Below are 15,623 nucleotides of genomic sequence, written 5' to 3' on the forward strand. Positions count from 1 at the left end.
TATATCAGGAGGAAAAATATGGAAGGAAAAATTAAGGGATAAGAAGCATTTTCCTAAAAGCAACCTCAATAGTTGTATTTTTTTTTTTTGTTTTTTTTTAGGTGCCAACGAAGGGAGAGGGGAGGGAGAAAAAAAGAAATCTGACAACAATTTTTTTCTTTAAAAAAAAAAAACTAAAAGCATCTAGTTACCGCAAATTATATCGTGGACCGCGCATCAAAACGACGTCGTTTTGATTAATGAAAACAGACGGATGAATTCGTGCCACTCACTTTCAGTTCATATACACTGCAGTTACATTTCAACACAACTGCAGTTACATTTTGATATAACTACAATTTCATTCGATAATATAAAAACACAAATGTGAAACTGTTATTCAGTATCAGTTCATATACACTGCAGTTACATTTCAACACAACTACAGTTACATTTCGATATAACTACAGTTTCATTCAATAATATAAAACACAAATATGAAACTGTTATTCAGTATCAGTTCATATACACTGCAGTTACATTTCAACACAACTACAATTACATTTCAATATAACTACAGTTTCATTCGATAATATCAAAACAAATGTAAGGCAGTATCTTTTGAAATGAACTGTAATGTCAATTACGGGCTCCATCTCCCACTTATTGAAATGACGTCGTTTTGGGACCACGGTCCACGATATAAGAATTGTCTAGTTACGGGCCTACTGGACGCGAATTGCGTCACACGCACATATCTCAGCTTCTTTTTCTCCTTTTCCCTTTTCACTTGGCCCCACAAAAAATCTAAATTTGCAGCAAAAAAAAATCTAAAAATCAGCCTTCTCATTTATGTAAGCATAATTTTTTCTTCCTCAAAAAATTGAGCAAAATTTTCTATTCAAACGGAAGGGAAAAACCCCAATTAAGTATTTCTATGAATAAGACGTAGCCGAGGCAGAATCATCTTTAAGCAGCCCACATGGAACTCATTCATGTAATTGCGTGTGGTCCCAATATACGATAGTGGAAATTTTTTATTTTTTATTTTCATGGAAAACCCCTTTCCTTTTTAATTTATTTACTCAGTACAATCTAGTAGTAGTTCTATTTGAATTTTACTTGCAACCTCCTTGTACGTATTATGACAATTTGCCACGGCGAAAGTGTGCGTATGTTGACCATTTGCCACGTTGAAAGTGCAATCTTTGATGTGTATTACTCCATCATATTTTATTAATCTGATTTAATTAATTTATATTTATTTTTTAAATCAATTTATATATTTATAAATCATATTAAAAATATTATTAAATATAAAAAATTAAAAATAATAAAAAAATATTTAAAATTTAATAAAAAGAATTAATTAACCAATAAATATTAAATAAGACATGTAATATGAGACAAAGTATTAACTCAAGTCAATTCACAACAAATTATAAGCCCATTATTTAATACAAATATATAGTGTGAAACCGATTAACATAATATACAAAATCAATTAGGAAAATTTGGTTCACAGAATAGCTAAAAGAATAAAATAACACTTATGTAATATGTCTATTCTTTTGTTTATTTTACTTTTTATGCAAAATATGTTGCTTGTGAAACTTGATTGAAATACTAAAAAATCAATTAGAATAATGATTTAATCTAACCACATCTTAGACATTCTCATATAGACAAAGCCAAAGACCTTCTGGATAGATAGACCAGGAATAGTAATCCAAATAGAACAATACCTATAAAAGGTACCCGAAAGGTTACAAGAACTAAACTTTCGGTCAGAAGGCAGACCTTTGTGACTATTTGTTCCCCAAGCCAGAGTAGTAGGCACTCGCCTTGTGACTATAATGGTCACAATATTGAGTAGTTGATGTCTTTGATTCTGAACTATTATTCACTCTCTATTTTAGTTGTTTTTTTTTTTCTTATAATAATTGCCTAATTCTTAATAGGAAATTGATACTCTTTTATATATTTGGTGTCCACATGTGCAACTGCCTAGAGTAGCAAAGGAAGGATTTTGGAATGTTTTGGATCAATTTTGGAAGCAAAGGAAATTACCTAAGGAAGGAAAGGAAACAAGAATCATAATTGGAAGCTGCCTCACGGTCGTGAGGTGGGCCGTGAGGGCCATCTGTCTCATATTTATGCTGCGATTTTCTGCTATTTTACTTGGTTTTAGTCTATTTTTCCTTTTCTCTTTAGATTTCCCTAGCATAGTTTAGATTAGTTTTACATTAGATTATTTATTTCAAGCTTGGAACTTCATATTGGAGTTCGATTTGTTCTTCATTATTAGTAAAGTTATCTTCTTCCATTTATTTACTTTCTTTTCAGATTTCTTGCAATATTTATGATGATTTATTATTGCTTTGCTTTGTTTAGTTATATTATGTGTGAGTAGTTAGCTTTTGGGTTTGGATTAGGGTCCTATTGCTATTCTCGATGCTAGGTTTGTGATTATTGCATAAAGGGGAATAATTTAGGGTTTATGTTTGATTTGGCTATTGAATTCTTCTTGTTATTGATTGATGACCAACAATTGTTTGCTTGTTTTGGAGATGATTTCATCACAACGAAAGTTGGGTGAAAGAGTCAAGTCTAACCAATATCAAACCCAATTTTCATACTATGAGAATAAGGAGTATTTTGGGAACTTATTATGCTTTTGTGTTTTAAGGGTATGATTGATGCATCACGAAAGTGGGGCAATCTTATCCTAATTCTTGTTTATTGATTACAAAAGTAGCTTGAACCTTAATTCTTTAGTGCATTGCCAATAATCCCTTGGCTAATTGTTTTCCCCTAATTTTGAGATTGTTAGAGCATCAAGATTGCAATACTCCTAATCTGACACATTCTTTTATCATATAGTTTATTCCTCATTTAATTTGCATCTGTTATTTTAATTTCTAAATCATAATTTACTTGGATTCTAGTGAATTCCAATACTTTAGTGCCTAGAATTTTACAATTCATACAAATACATGTCATAGTCCTAATCTTGAGCGGAACGACATTTACACCCTCATTTTTACTATCACATTTTACTCATCAGTAGTCACTGGCATAACTTACCCCGCAAGACCAACCACTTTTCCGGTTACAAGCTAGGTGGATTAGCCCGCGGCCAATGGGTAGTAACAAGCCCAAGTAGTCATATGTTTCCACTAACTACTACGTAGTACTTAAAAAGGATAATCACCCAAATGGTAAGTTTCTCGAATTACTACTCAAATCAACAAGACTTATTGCCCTAGTGAGTCAGGATATGTTTCTACTACCCACTCTTCAAAAATAAACAAATAATTTTCTAACTCCCTAATGAGTCAGTAATTATTTCAATTGTTTACTGTTCCAAATAAACACAGAATTTTCCAACTTCCTAGTAAGTCAGTAATTATTTCAACTACTCACTCCTCAAAATAATAAAAGCATCCAATCAAGTATCATCCTCCAAGAACAAAATAAATATACAATTATATCCTTATACCAAAATAAATATTTTAAACTCGAATAATCATATACATGGACACACATTTTCCAAAATCCACCAAATTGAGAGTTTTGCGGGCTCTCGATACTTTCCAAAATAATTTTCCAAAAATCATTTTTTTTTTCAATATAAAATTGGCACCATGGCCAAACCATATAATACTAAATCCACAATATTTAATTCGAACTTGACAACCATAATCATATAGTGCTACACTTAAACTATGCATTCATATTCTGCAAAGTATAGGAGATGATTTCGATCATGTAATCAATATTTCTCAAGAACATAAATTCACAGCATATCACATATGAATTTCATGCCTTTGTACTCAAATATTATTTTATACAAACAAGCATTCCTTATACGATACTCTAAATTTTATATTCTAAACTAATGTACCTGAATCTACACAAACATACCATACCACAATAATCTACTTTCAAAACACAATATACCAATACATATTATTATAACATATAACCAATATTATAAGGCAAAAACTTGTGTAAGACCGTCTCACCGTGAACGGNCCGTGAGACGGTCTTACACAAGTGTGACCCATATTATAATTACATGCGTACGCACAGAATACACATCCGAACGTACAACACATATACAAGTATTTACGTACCTAAGTATAATATGATATATATATACACACACACACACACACACACACACACACACACACATATATATATATATATATATATATATATTTATTTATTTATTTATTTATTTATTTATTTATTTATTTATACCTATGCTGATCTCCGAGTATCATCAAGATCGAACTCGTATACACAATAAGTTGTTACTCTTTCGTAAATAGGAAATATAGTCGGGCAAAAAATTCAAATATATTTCCGGCCTATCCATTCATTTTTATTATTTTTAAAACAATTTGTACTATTTGATGTAATTCTCATCCATTTATAATAGTCAATAAATATAAAGAAATGTATGTATGGATTTGATTTTGTTTAAGACCGATGATTACAAATTCCAGGAAATAGAATATAGTTGTCAAAGCCGCCTCATAGTTGTAGAATACGTACTATTCCACGTTCTTTTTTCGAGTGCCCTCCCTACGGCTTCTATATATACGATGTGAGGATTCATTTAGATTCATAACTTCAACACATTGAATCTTCGCTTTCTTTTCCTGTTCCATAAAAAATGTCTATTGTTATGGCATCTCTTAAGTCTGTCTTGCTCGCTCCTTTTTACAATTTCATTCACAAAGATTTCCATGAAGTGGTTGATCGAATGACCCTACTTGATAAGCTTCTCTTCCTAGTAAGTTTTCTTAAGTAATATTTTGTGTCCATAGATATTTTATAATTAACAAGTATAATATTTACTGTTTGGCATGGTGTTTTGTTCAAAGTTTTAATGCACACGTACAATATTTGGTTTGCACTGTTTTTTTGTAGGGTATTCATTTTGTGGATAAGCTGGGATTGTGGCACAAGTTGCCGGTGTTCTTAGGTTTGGTGTATCTGAGCATTCGCCGGCACCTTCACCAGGAATACAACTTGTTCAACGTCGGCGAAACGCCCACCGGCGTCCGATATAATCCGGCGGATTACCCTTACCGGACGGCCGACGGAGAGTACAATGATCCCTTCAACGAAGGTGTCGGAGAAGAATCTTCTTTCTTCGGCAGGAACATCCTTCCAGTTGATCAGTCAAACAAGGTATAACAACATAGCATGTTACTAGATACTACTATGTATATGTACTAGCCTACTAGGTAACTGAAAACTGAAAAGCTGATTTTTTATTTTTTTTAAATATAATATATGCAGTTGAAGAAGCCAGAGCCGATGGTGGTTGCGACGAAGCTATTGGCACGTAGAAATTTGATAGATACTGGGAAGCAATTCAACATGATTGCGGCTTCATGGATACAGTTCATGATACACGATTGGATCGACCACTTAGAAGATACCCAACAGATCGAGCTTGTTGCACCCAAAGAAGTAGCAAATCAGTGCCCTCTCAAATCCTTCAAGTTCTACAAATCAAAGGAGGAGCCTACCGGCTTCTATGACATCAAGTCTGGCTACAGAAACCGCAGAACACCATGGTGGTACGTATATATAAGATAATAATAATCCTTCTTTGATCATAGTAGTAAATACTCAATTTTGGTTCAATTTTTGGGTGAAGGGATGGAAGTGCTATATATGGAAGCAACGCCGGAGCATTGCAAAAAGTGAGAACATTCAAAGATGGGAAGCTGAAGATAGGGAAAGATGGTCTTCTCCTCCAGGACAAAGATGGGAACATTGTATCCGGAGATGTTCGTAATACCTGGGCTGGTCTCTTGTCGTTGCAAGCTCTCTTTGTTATGGAGCATAATGCAGTGTGCAATGCCCTAAAGGTGATTACCCATATAATATATAAACATAAATGTGCAATTCAACTATCAGCTTATATTTTCAGTTGAACTGGCCCCCAGTTTATGTTGTTTTTAGCTATTAAACTAACAGTTTGGAATTGAATTGATTAACTTTTTTGTGTGATCAGAAGGAATACCCAGAATTAAAGGACGAGGAACTTTACAGGCATGCAAGGCTAGTGACGTCTGCAGTGATTGCGAAGGTCCACACCATTGACTGGACCGTGGAGCTGCTCAAAACTGATACATTACTTGCAGGAATGCGCGCCAATTGGTACGGTTTGCTGGGGAAGAAGTTCAAGGATACATTTGGGCATTTGGGATGGTATCTCTTAAGTGGTTTAGTGGGTATGAAGAAGCCTGAAAACCATGGCGTCCCATATTCCTTGACAGAAGAATTCACCAGCGTTTACAGGATGCATCAACTCCTTCCAGAAAAGCTCCAACTTAGGAATATTAACGCCGCCCCTGGACCCAACAAATCACCTCCACTGTCTAAAGAGTACGTCTAAAATAATATGACACATGTCGCGATTTACCTATATGTTTGTACCAGACAAAGAAAGTCAGGACAACAATATCATGTACAAAACTAAGTAATTAATGTTGCATTATTGTAGGGTTGACATGATGGATTTGATTGGCCAGAAAGGAGAACAGAAATTGTCGGAAATAGGGTTTGCAAGGCAAATGGTGTCAATGGGGCACCAAGCCTGCGGTGCACTTGAACTCTGGAATTATCCCTCGTGGATGAGGAACCTTGTCCCTCAAAATCCCGACGGGACTGATAGGCCAGATCCCATTGATTTAATTGCTCTTGAAGGTATCAATAATTCTTTTTATAGGAGATTTTTATAGGAGATTGTAAAATGATATTTAAGGTTTGAAATAAACGTTAATGTTTTAACTTGATTTGATGCAGTGTATAGGGACAGAGAGAGGAGTGTAGCAAGATACAACGACTTCCGTAGGGCCATCCTTCTGATCCCCATCTCCAAATGGGAAGACCTGACCGACGATGAGGAAGCCATCAGAACTCTCCGGGAAGTCTACGGCGACGATGTGGAGGGATTGGACCTTCTGGTTGGGCTCATGGCTGAGAAAAAGATCAAGGGCTTCGCTATCAGCGAAACTGCCTTCATCATATTTCTTCTCATGGCATCAAGGTGAACCAAAAATTAGACTATTAGTCTGGTAATCACAAGACTTTAAGTTCTGACTCTCAGTGAGATCGGTCTATATATATATAACTCAACCTAGACTATTTTATCTGGACTTTTTACTGGCAACTTCAATCAAGTTAGTCAGACTATTAGCTTAACTTCCAGTAGGAATGATGTATTAATCTTCTTAATTTGAACTGATGAGTTTAACCTAAACTGTTTTAATTATCTCCGTTTTCTGTTGGCTAAGGCCACAAGGTGATACAGTAGATTAGTTGATTAATCTATGATATTGAATATTATTGTTAATGGTGCAGGAGGCTGGAGGCTGACAGGTTCTTCACCACGAATTACAACGAAGAAACATACACGAAGAAAGGGCTGGAATGGGTTAACACGACGGAGAGCCTGAAAGATGTGTTGGATCGGCATTATCCAGAGATGAGTGAGAAGTGGATGAACTCCACCAGTGCTTTCTCCGTCTGGGATTCACCGCCGGAACCTCACAACCCCGTTCCGCTCTACCTTCGTCTTCCTCAATAAATTTATATTGCAGCTCGATCGGCTTTAATTTGCGTTGTTATTTTTATTGTTTTAATTTTCTTGATTGTATGTATTTTAATTAAGTTCATGCATGCATATAATAATAATGAAGTGTGGTTTCTTGAATGAGCAAAATTCCTCTGTGATTGTTGTCATGGTGCAACACTCTGATGGTATTATATAGGCCTAAACATTTCTTTTTTGAGATAAAGGCCTAAACATTTATGCACCTACATGTATAGTGCTTCCCACGAGATGTGATCCCAAAAGTGTTTGAGGGCGGGTACCATCTCGCGTATGCCATGTAGTGGGGCCTATAAGGCCAAAGGGACATAAATCTAGTATTAGTGAAACACCGGCGAGCACCTAGAGAGTCAAATGGGTCATAGTCCACTTGCCTGACATCTCGTAGTGTAGGGGGAACAAGCGATCATACTTGAAGCGAGACGGAGGAAAAGGGGAGCCTAGCTAGTTGAGTGGGGTGGTGCTGAATTGGAGGAGGGGGTTATTGAGAGTTTGGGGAGTTTGGCAGGGCCTATGTATTATACTTCTCAGAGTTCATTATTCAATAACTATAAGAAGTGGGGACTTATGATGCGGTTATAGGCATGGTTGAAAAAATCACTAGGTCCTCCTCGGAGGTTCGGGGAACGTCTAGCGTCTTAGGCGGGGATTAATCACGCTTAGGTGTTCGTGTATTTTTTTATTTTACTTTTTATTTTTTAAAATTTTGTTTAAGTATTTTCAAATTTTTAAAGACTAATAATTATAAATTATATAATACTTTGAACCATTATAATTATCACTCATTATTAATCACTCTTAGATTAAAAAAATATTTATTTTTACAAATTACTGGTGAATTAGGTGAGCTCACCTTGAATTAATACAAATGGTACGGAGTAATTGTTAAGGCCACTAGCATGATCCTTTCAAAAGTATGAAAATGCTTACTATTGGTTTATAGGGGTTAGTCAAGGAATTTTCGGTATATATATGCACATTTTTAGAGAGCTCTATGGTCTATAATATTTCTATGGTCTTTTGAAAAATGTCACGAGGTTTAAAGATGAATATGATTTTGATGCATATGAAAATGATCTTTAAAGTCTTTGATCATGACCATTTATAAGGAAGTTGAGGTAGTGTATACAATAATCACTCCTTATGACAATTGATGAAGATGATTTTAATGTAAATGAAAATGATCCTTAAAGTCCTTGACCATGATCATATATAAGGAAGTAGTGTATACAATAATCACGTCTCCGTAGATGAAAATGATCCTTAAAGTCTTTGATCATGACCATTTATAAGGAAGTAGTGTATACAATAATCACGTCTCCTTATGGAGATTGAGGACTATGGCCATTTATAAGGAAGTTGAGGTAGTGTATAACTGTATACAATAATCACTCCTTATGGCAATTGATGAAGACGATTTTGATGTATATGAAAATGATCCTTAAAGTCTTTGAAAGTACTGGTGAGACTCAATCCATGGTCTTTCTTCTCAAACTTCACCTATGTGACCAACTGACTTACCTACACAGACATGATCACTATTCATTGTCTTCTTTAATGTGTAACTACTATTTTAATTATTATTTTGACTAAACTAATTAATAAATCATATTGTCATCTCCAGCATCATTGGGCCGTTTGGGCTTATACCATCACTTACCTTCAAGCGTTATCATTATCATAAATTCATAATAGTTGCCTTGTATGCTTGAATGCCAGCTTATGTAACATTGGTTTGTCCTTTTGGGGTCAAATTGCAAAATTGTTCTAGTCTTCTAGATAATTTGGCTTTAACTATCAATACTTTAAAATTGAGGGTAATGTATGTAATATATCGAAAACTTTAAAGGTGCAAATGAATCAAGCGCGTCATCGCCTTTGCGCTCCAAGTGTCGAAAAGGAGGTGAATATATAAGCAACAGGCGGGAGGCGCGTAACATTGGAGAGCGGTGTTTAAATCAGTTATCGGAAATCTGCGCGGTGGCGGTTGGCCGGAAAAGATGGGGACTACTAATCCTGAATTGGAAGCACTGTTCGCGGACAAGAAGCGTGTGAGAAACCCTTTCGTTCCCATCGGTACATTTCTCTTTTTCGAAACCCTAGCTATCTGTCCGCACATTTCTATCCTTCAGTGTACATGTAATTTGAATATTACTGATCATAGGTGATTGAGTGTGATTTTTTCATACATGTAGCTTCCGTAACTGTTTGATAGCTGTTAATTGCAGATTAGACTTGAGATGAAAAGCAAAAATAACTAAAAAGGGAGTATTGGATAGATGGAGTCGGCTGTTTTAATTTCAGTCTTTGAAGTTACACTACTCTGTGATTATTTGATTGTAATTATGTACTTTTTAATTCCTTTTTCATCCGAATAATTTGGTGGCTTGCTTGAGTATAGATTTCCAGTTTCTCTTCTATCAGGATGGTAGAGTTCCTGTCTTTCTAAATCTAATTTTAGTAGTCTTGATGAATGCTGCTTATGTGGATATGAGAGCATTCTCTATCTAGGATAAATGTCTTTATGTGGATATGAGAACATTTTCTATCTAGGATAAATGTCTTACTTTGAGAATTGACGTTGATTGTCTTCCCAACCAAGCCAATCATAGAAGAGAACTTAGCTCAATGACAGAAGAATTTGTATACTGGCAGTGATCCTTTGATTCTCATATAATTTTCATTGCAATGATAAAGGAAAGCAATTATTGTATAGGATAAATACAATGATAAAGGAAAACAATTATTGTATAGGATAAAACAATGATAAAGGAAAACAATTATTGTATAGGATAAAAGCAATGATAAAAAGCTATGCACAAAACAAATTCTAATTCTAAAAGCAAACCTTTGCTCAATTACAGAAGAATCTCTATATGATAGAATGTGACACTAAACATAAAACTAAGGGCTATTATTTCCTTTTTATTTGCCTAAATTTAGGTGAAAGTTGGGCTTCCATCTGCAATTTTGACAGTATTTGAATTTGTTTTGCTGATAGCTTTGTGTATAGGTATGTATGAAAACTCAATTCATAGACATCTGTGATCCACTGACCTGTGACCAAAACTTGTTCTATGTTGGACATAGTATACTTTATGGCCTTTAGTAAACTTTATTTTCAATGTAGGTGAGGTTATCATAAGTCATGCAAATGAAGTTTGTCCTTTAGATGACAATGGTAAACAAAGATGTATCTTACCGGTATAGGGTGTCTATATAGTTATATGAATGCATTGGTTAGTTAACTTGAATGGCTTCCATCTCTATAATAAGTTAATGGTTCAATTCACTTCTAGTAGATTGCTTGGACAGTGGCCATCTAATGGCATCATTTACTTGATCTTCACTACAATTACTGTGCTGGTGAATGACTCAGTTGATGGTGGCAGAAGTAGATGTTTTGGCAGTGTTCCAGGTGGTGAGTTGGTGATCATATTGAATAGTTGTATGAAAGTATGCTACCTGTTGTGGTATATGCATACTCATGGTGAATATAGTATTGGTGAGGACTGAGGAGTGGCTTAGGACATTCCGCTCAAAGAGAACTTACTAATTTCTCTGTTCTTTCTGGCTTGGGTTGGCTTGGGTCTGTGAGTCCATAAATAACATCAGAAGCTTCAATCTCTGAGAATGAGAAGTTTCCTGTGTGTTTTCATTACATTGGCATCAGGATTAGAGTGGCTTTCTAAGGCAAATAGTTTCATGTAATGGAGCTTCTAGTGCATTGGCATGGAAAGTCCAAGGATGTTTCTACATCCTGTTTCAAAAAGAGTTTAACCTAGTATTTTGAATTCACCCTTGTAATAAAATAATCAAATTCAAAATTTGTACAATCACCATTCACCAACATCTTGGCAAGTAAAAATGCGGGTGGGTTTTCTTATGTACATAAAATATGTGATTGAACCTCATGAACATTGGTTTATTTTGCCCTTGGAATTTCAGGTGCACTTATCACTGCAGGAGTGCTCACAGCTGGATTGATTAGTTTCCGGCAAGGAAATTCTAATTTAGGTCAGAAGCTAATGAGGGCTCGTGTAGTTGCACAGGGTGCTACGGTGGCATTGATGGTTGGGACTGCTTACTACTATGGGGACAACCTCAAACATGCTTAACACTGCATGACTGCAAAAGTAGCAATCTCTGCGGCCTCAATTTTCATTCTAAATACTTAATGCTTTTTACTACCAAGAAATGATCAGTTGATCACACACCTTGCTACAAAGGCACCTTTACCTCATTCAGCTCTTCCAAGTTCCACCATGAATGCTGTAAGTCAGAAACTCATTTTTTTGTTTCCTGAACTGTTTAGATGCTTCATTCAATAAGCCAAGCAGTAGCCATTTTGTATAACAAAGATGTATACAACTCATGTTTGATTGATTCTTGAGTTGCTTGATGTTCATCATCAAGATATACATGAACTCATTATTGTGAATTCTAATGTTCTTTCTTCTGAAGGGTTGAGCCATAGGGCTAACACTATGATCAATAATTCCATTTGATGGGTTTTTTCTTCTTCATAAAGACTATCTCATATCTTTTTCATCTTCTTTTGCCATACCCTTGTCAATTATAGTTATCTTTTACTTTGAGTTAATTCCATTTTTGGTCCTAGATTTATAGGTGGCATTCCACTTTTAGTCCTCTTTTATCAAAACATCCACATTTAGTCCTAGTATTATTGTGGCATAACCATTTTTGGTCCTCCGTCAACAAAATTGTTGAAATGTCGTTAAATATAATGGTTCTTCAATCATTTTTATACAAAATAAGTTGACCACGCTATATTTTTATGTTTTTTTTTTTGAAAAAATCTGTAATTAAAGACCGAAATGTCTTTGTATTTAACGACATTTCAACAATTTTGTTGACGGAGGACAAAAAATGGTCATGTCACAATAATACTAGGACCAAATGTGGATGTTTTGATAAAAGAGGACTAAAAGTGGAATGTCACTTATAAATCTAGGACCAAAAATGGAATTAACTCTTTTATTTTCAAGTCTTCTAAGTTCTAACATCCATTTCTTAAATCACAATTTCTACTTTTAGTCCTTGACAATCTCTCTCTCTGTCTTTTTTTTTTTTTTTTCATATTATTAATGTCTCGACTTGGAATTTCATACTATGTTTAGTCTTTCTGACAAGTTTTTCGATTAAACATCATCTGAATTAACTGATTTTAGGTGATATTTGGCTAAAAAATTTATCAAAAGAAACTAAAAGTGGTAAGAAATTCTGAATTGAAGATTACGCTACTATCAGCATAAATAAATAAATAAAAATAGACAAATCACATTTGGTCGAATTGATATAAACAGAATAAATATAAAAATTAATTGTTAGTGTATGCTCATCAATGGCTTTAAAGACGCTGGTAGGTACAATACTGAGGACAGTAAGTGGTGCATTGTGAGTACAACGCATCATGCCATGTCTAGCGACACTTGCCCTCATTTTGCAAGTGCACTGTCCCAAGATTTATACCGTACAAGACATTCTGATTCTGAAATCTGTACCCAAATCCCATCACCTCACACTAACTCTATAATTGCACTGATTTTTACCCCCTCCTCCATACAACCATCAAAGTACTCCCACTCCACTGCATCCTTCTCAGCTTTGGTGTTCCTCTTTCTCTGAAAAATATCTAATCAACTGTTAAAGTGAAAAGCAAAGCCAAACCAAGGACAACCCAATGCCAGTTATCCAAAATTTTAAATGAAATGAAACATATGATTAATTAGGATTAGATTTGTCGTATTAGTGAGAGGATAGGAAAGGGAAAAACAGCCTCCTTTACAACTCTGATCCATATGCTTGATTGCAATAATGCAACCCATATAGGACCATATGAATATTCATCTGTCTCCAATTTTTGATGTGTTGGCCCTTATCTCAAAAGGAAAAAGATGACTTGATATTATCATCCAAGGTTGAAAATTACATATCAGCAAATACATTCATGTTAATCATTTCACCCAACCAGCCTTTTTACAGATAGGGAAAAGATTTATGATGCTTCATAGATATGGCTCATCATCATCATCATCATCGAATATTTTATGTTCTCCATTGGGAAATGGAGTTGCACTTCATATCTACAGCAATCATTATCATCAACAAAGAACTGTTAATGGCATCTGAACATATATATATAGTTGCCTCACACTCATTACCAAGAAGATTGGATGGCCTTTTTCTTTTAATACAAGGAAGGGGGGACAGAAAGAAATGATAGATTGGCCTTCTGCATCATATGCGATGGTGCTGTAATTGCAAGAGTCTTGAATATGCTCCTTCTGGGCGGCTGATGAGCTCGGAATGGCTGCCGTGCTCTACAATGCGCCCGTCTTGCACCACTCCGATACTGTCCACGTTCCGAACGGTTGACAACCGGTGCGCCACCAGAACGGTGGTTCTGCCTCTCATCAGCCTTTCGAGCGCTTCTTGCAGCACGCACTCTGATTCGGCGTCCAGTGCACTCGTGGCCTCATCTAGTAGAAGTATCGCGGGGTTCTTGAGAACCGCCCTGGCGATGGCGATTCGTTGCTTCTGGCCGCCCGAGAGCTGGACTCCTCTCTCCCCGACCGGCGTTCTGTACCCTTCGGGCAATGCACTGACGAAGCCATGCACGTTCGCTGCCCGAGCTGCTTCCATGACTTCTGCTTCTGTTGCGTCCTCTTTACCATAAGCTATGTTGTCGAAAATGGTGGCGGCGAACAGCGCTGGCTCCTGCTGAACTAGCCCGATTTTAAGCCTCAGAGACTTCAAGTTGAGCCTCCTTATGTCTTTCCCATCAATCATAACTTTTCCAGAGATTGGATCATAGAACCGTTCGATCAACGCAATGACAGAGCTCTTTCCTGAACCACTGGCACCAACAAGAGCCTGGCTCTTACCCGCCCGGATCCTGAGGCTAAGATCCTTGAACACAGCCACGTCCGGGCGCGATGGGTATGCAAAATCGACATGGTGCAGCTCAATGTCCCCGCGAACTGAATCCACAGGATCAGCATCAGGATCATCAGGGTCGATCCTCGTTGGGCGGTCGAGGATGGAGAAAACCGAGACTACTGCTTCACCGCCCCTGATGATCTCCGGAGCCAAGCTGACAGTTTCCGCTACTGAGTTGGCCGTTACTACCAGGACCACGAAAACCTTAATAACTTTCGAGAATGTTGACAGGTCCTTGCTGACGAGGTGCACACCGTACCATAGGATTAGCGCTTCAGAAGAGTAGAGGGCGAGCTGGGAGAGACCAAACAGGAAACCAGACAGATTGCAGCGGCGACAGCTTTGCCTCAGCGGAACTCTAAGCTCTACCCCGAACAAAGAAAGGATCTTCTCTTGGGCGTTGAAGGCCGCCACGGTTCTAATGTTGCTTACTCCTTCCCCTGCAATCATGCTCGACTTCGCATGCGCTTTCGCCGTGTCTCCTGCAAACCCTTTCATGGAGAGTTGCTGTGCCATGCAAAATAACAGAATAAACTGTCAGGGCACTCTGTTGGTTTTCAGCTATATTACCTTGCAGAAGTACAGTTATATTTCTGGGGAAACTTGTTCATCATGTTTAGTTGAAACAGTTTTACTTCTTGGTGTCAATAGGAATTCAAACAAGTGTTTGGATTTGCCAATGTTACAAGTTCAACCCCAGCGGGAGCAGTTTATTGGTCTTCTTGGTTTAAACTGATAAACTATGGACAATTTAGGCTGGTTTATCTCTGTGTGATCCTTTGACGACTAGAGTCACAAGGTGGGGTTTACCGATACACACTCAGATAGTGACTGCGGTTTTCCCCGTCACTCGAAAAAAAAAAAAAAAAACAGTAAAAAGATGACACCTCCAGTTCATCATATACAAAATGATCACGGGTGAAGAATCTCTGCCATTTCTGGCATAGGTATCCAGAGAAGATGGTGAATCATGCAAGCAACCAAACTAACCCATATCCCCACGTTTTGGGGGGGGGGGGGGGGGATTTACTTGGAA

At 36.6% G+C, this 15,623-nt stretch overlaps 3 protein-coding genes across 3 annotated transcripts in view; 2 read left to right on the forward strand and 1 right to left on the reverse strand.

The window, feature by feature from the left end:
• The first annotated feature begins 4,624 nt into the window (after positions 1-4,624).
• Positions 4,625-7,726, forward strand: LOC116018951 (alpha-dioxygenase 1-like). The gene is made up of 8 exons (XM_031259005.1): positions 4,625-4,786; positions 4,924-5,187; positions 5,299-5,582; positions 5,663-5,876; positions 6,023-6,396; positions 6,515-6,717; positions 6,817-7,060; positions 7,375-7,726. The coding sequence occupies exons 1-8, from the start codon at positions 4,667-4,669 to the stop codon at positions 7,598-7,600; spliced, it is 1,929 nt and encodes a 642-aa protein (XP_031114865.1). The 5' UTR covers positions 4,625-4,666; the 3' UTR covers positions 7,601-7,726.
• A 1,774-nt stretch (positions 7,727-9,500) lies between these two features.
• LOC116019102 (RING-H2 finger protein ATL48-like) lies at positions 9,501-12,154 on the forward strand. Its single transcript, XM_031259195.1, has 2 exons — positions 9,501-9,700; positions 11,573-12,154. Exons 1-2 carry the CDS (start codon positions 9,625-9,627, stop codon positions 11,740-11,742), a joined length of 246 nt encoding a protein of 81 aa, XP_031115055.1. The 5' UTR covers positions 9,501-9,624; the 3' UTR covers positions 11,743-12,154.
• Positions 12,155-13,528: 1,374 nt separating this feature from the next.
• The window catches only part of LOC116020912 (ABC transporter B family member 19-like), an 8,713-nt gene continuing 6,618 nt past the window's right edge, over positions 13,529-15,623 (reverse strand). Inside the window, exon 10 of the mRNA XM_031261478.1 lies at positions 13,529-15,094. Coding sequence (XP_031117338.1) covers positions 13,886-15,094 — 1,209 coding nt within the window. The 3' untranslated portion in view covers positions 13,529-13,885. The remainder of the gene's footprint in view (positions 15,095-15,623) is intronic.

This window comes from Ipomoea triloba, chromosome 5, assembly GCF_003576645.1.
Source record: "Ipomoea triloba cultivar NCNSP0323 chromosome 5, ASM357664v1".
Lineage (NCBI taxonomy): Eukaryota > Viridiplantae > Streptophyta > Magnoliopsida > Solanales > Convolvulaceae > Ipomoea > Ipomoea triloba.

What these genes read in the sequence shown, in the direction of transcription:
- LOC116019102 (XM_031259195.1), top strand. Translation starts at nt 9,625, where the DNA reads ATGGGGACTACTAATCCTGAATTGGAAGCACTGTTCGCGGACAAGAAG. An exon ending in AAACCCTTTCGTTCCCATCG is followed by an intron (nt 9,701 to 11,572) that starts GTACATTTCTCT and finishes TTGGAATTTCAG; the next exon opens with GTGCACTTATCACTGCAGGA.
- LOC116018951 (XM_031259005.1), top strand. Translation starts at nt 4,667, where the DNA reads ATGTCTATTGTTATGGCATCTCTTAAGTCTGTCTTGCTCGCTCCTTTT. An exon ending in TTGATAAGCTTCTCTTCCTA is followed by an intron (nt 4,787 to 4,923) that starts GTAAGTTTTCTT and finishes GTTTTTTTGTAG; the next exon opens with GGTATTCATTTTGTGGATAA. An exon ending in AACCGCAGAACACCATGGTG is followed by an intron (nt 5,583 to 5,662) that starts GTACGTATATAT and finishes TTTTGGGTGAAG; the next exon opens with GGATGGAAGTGCTATATATG.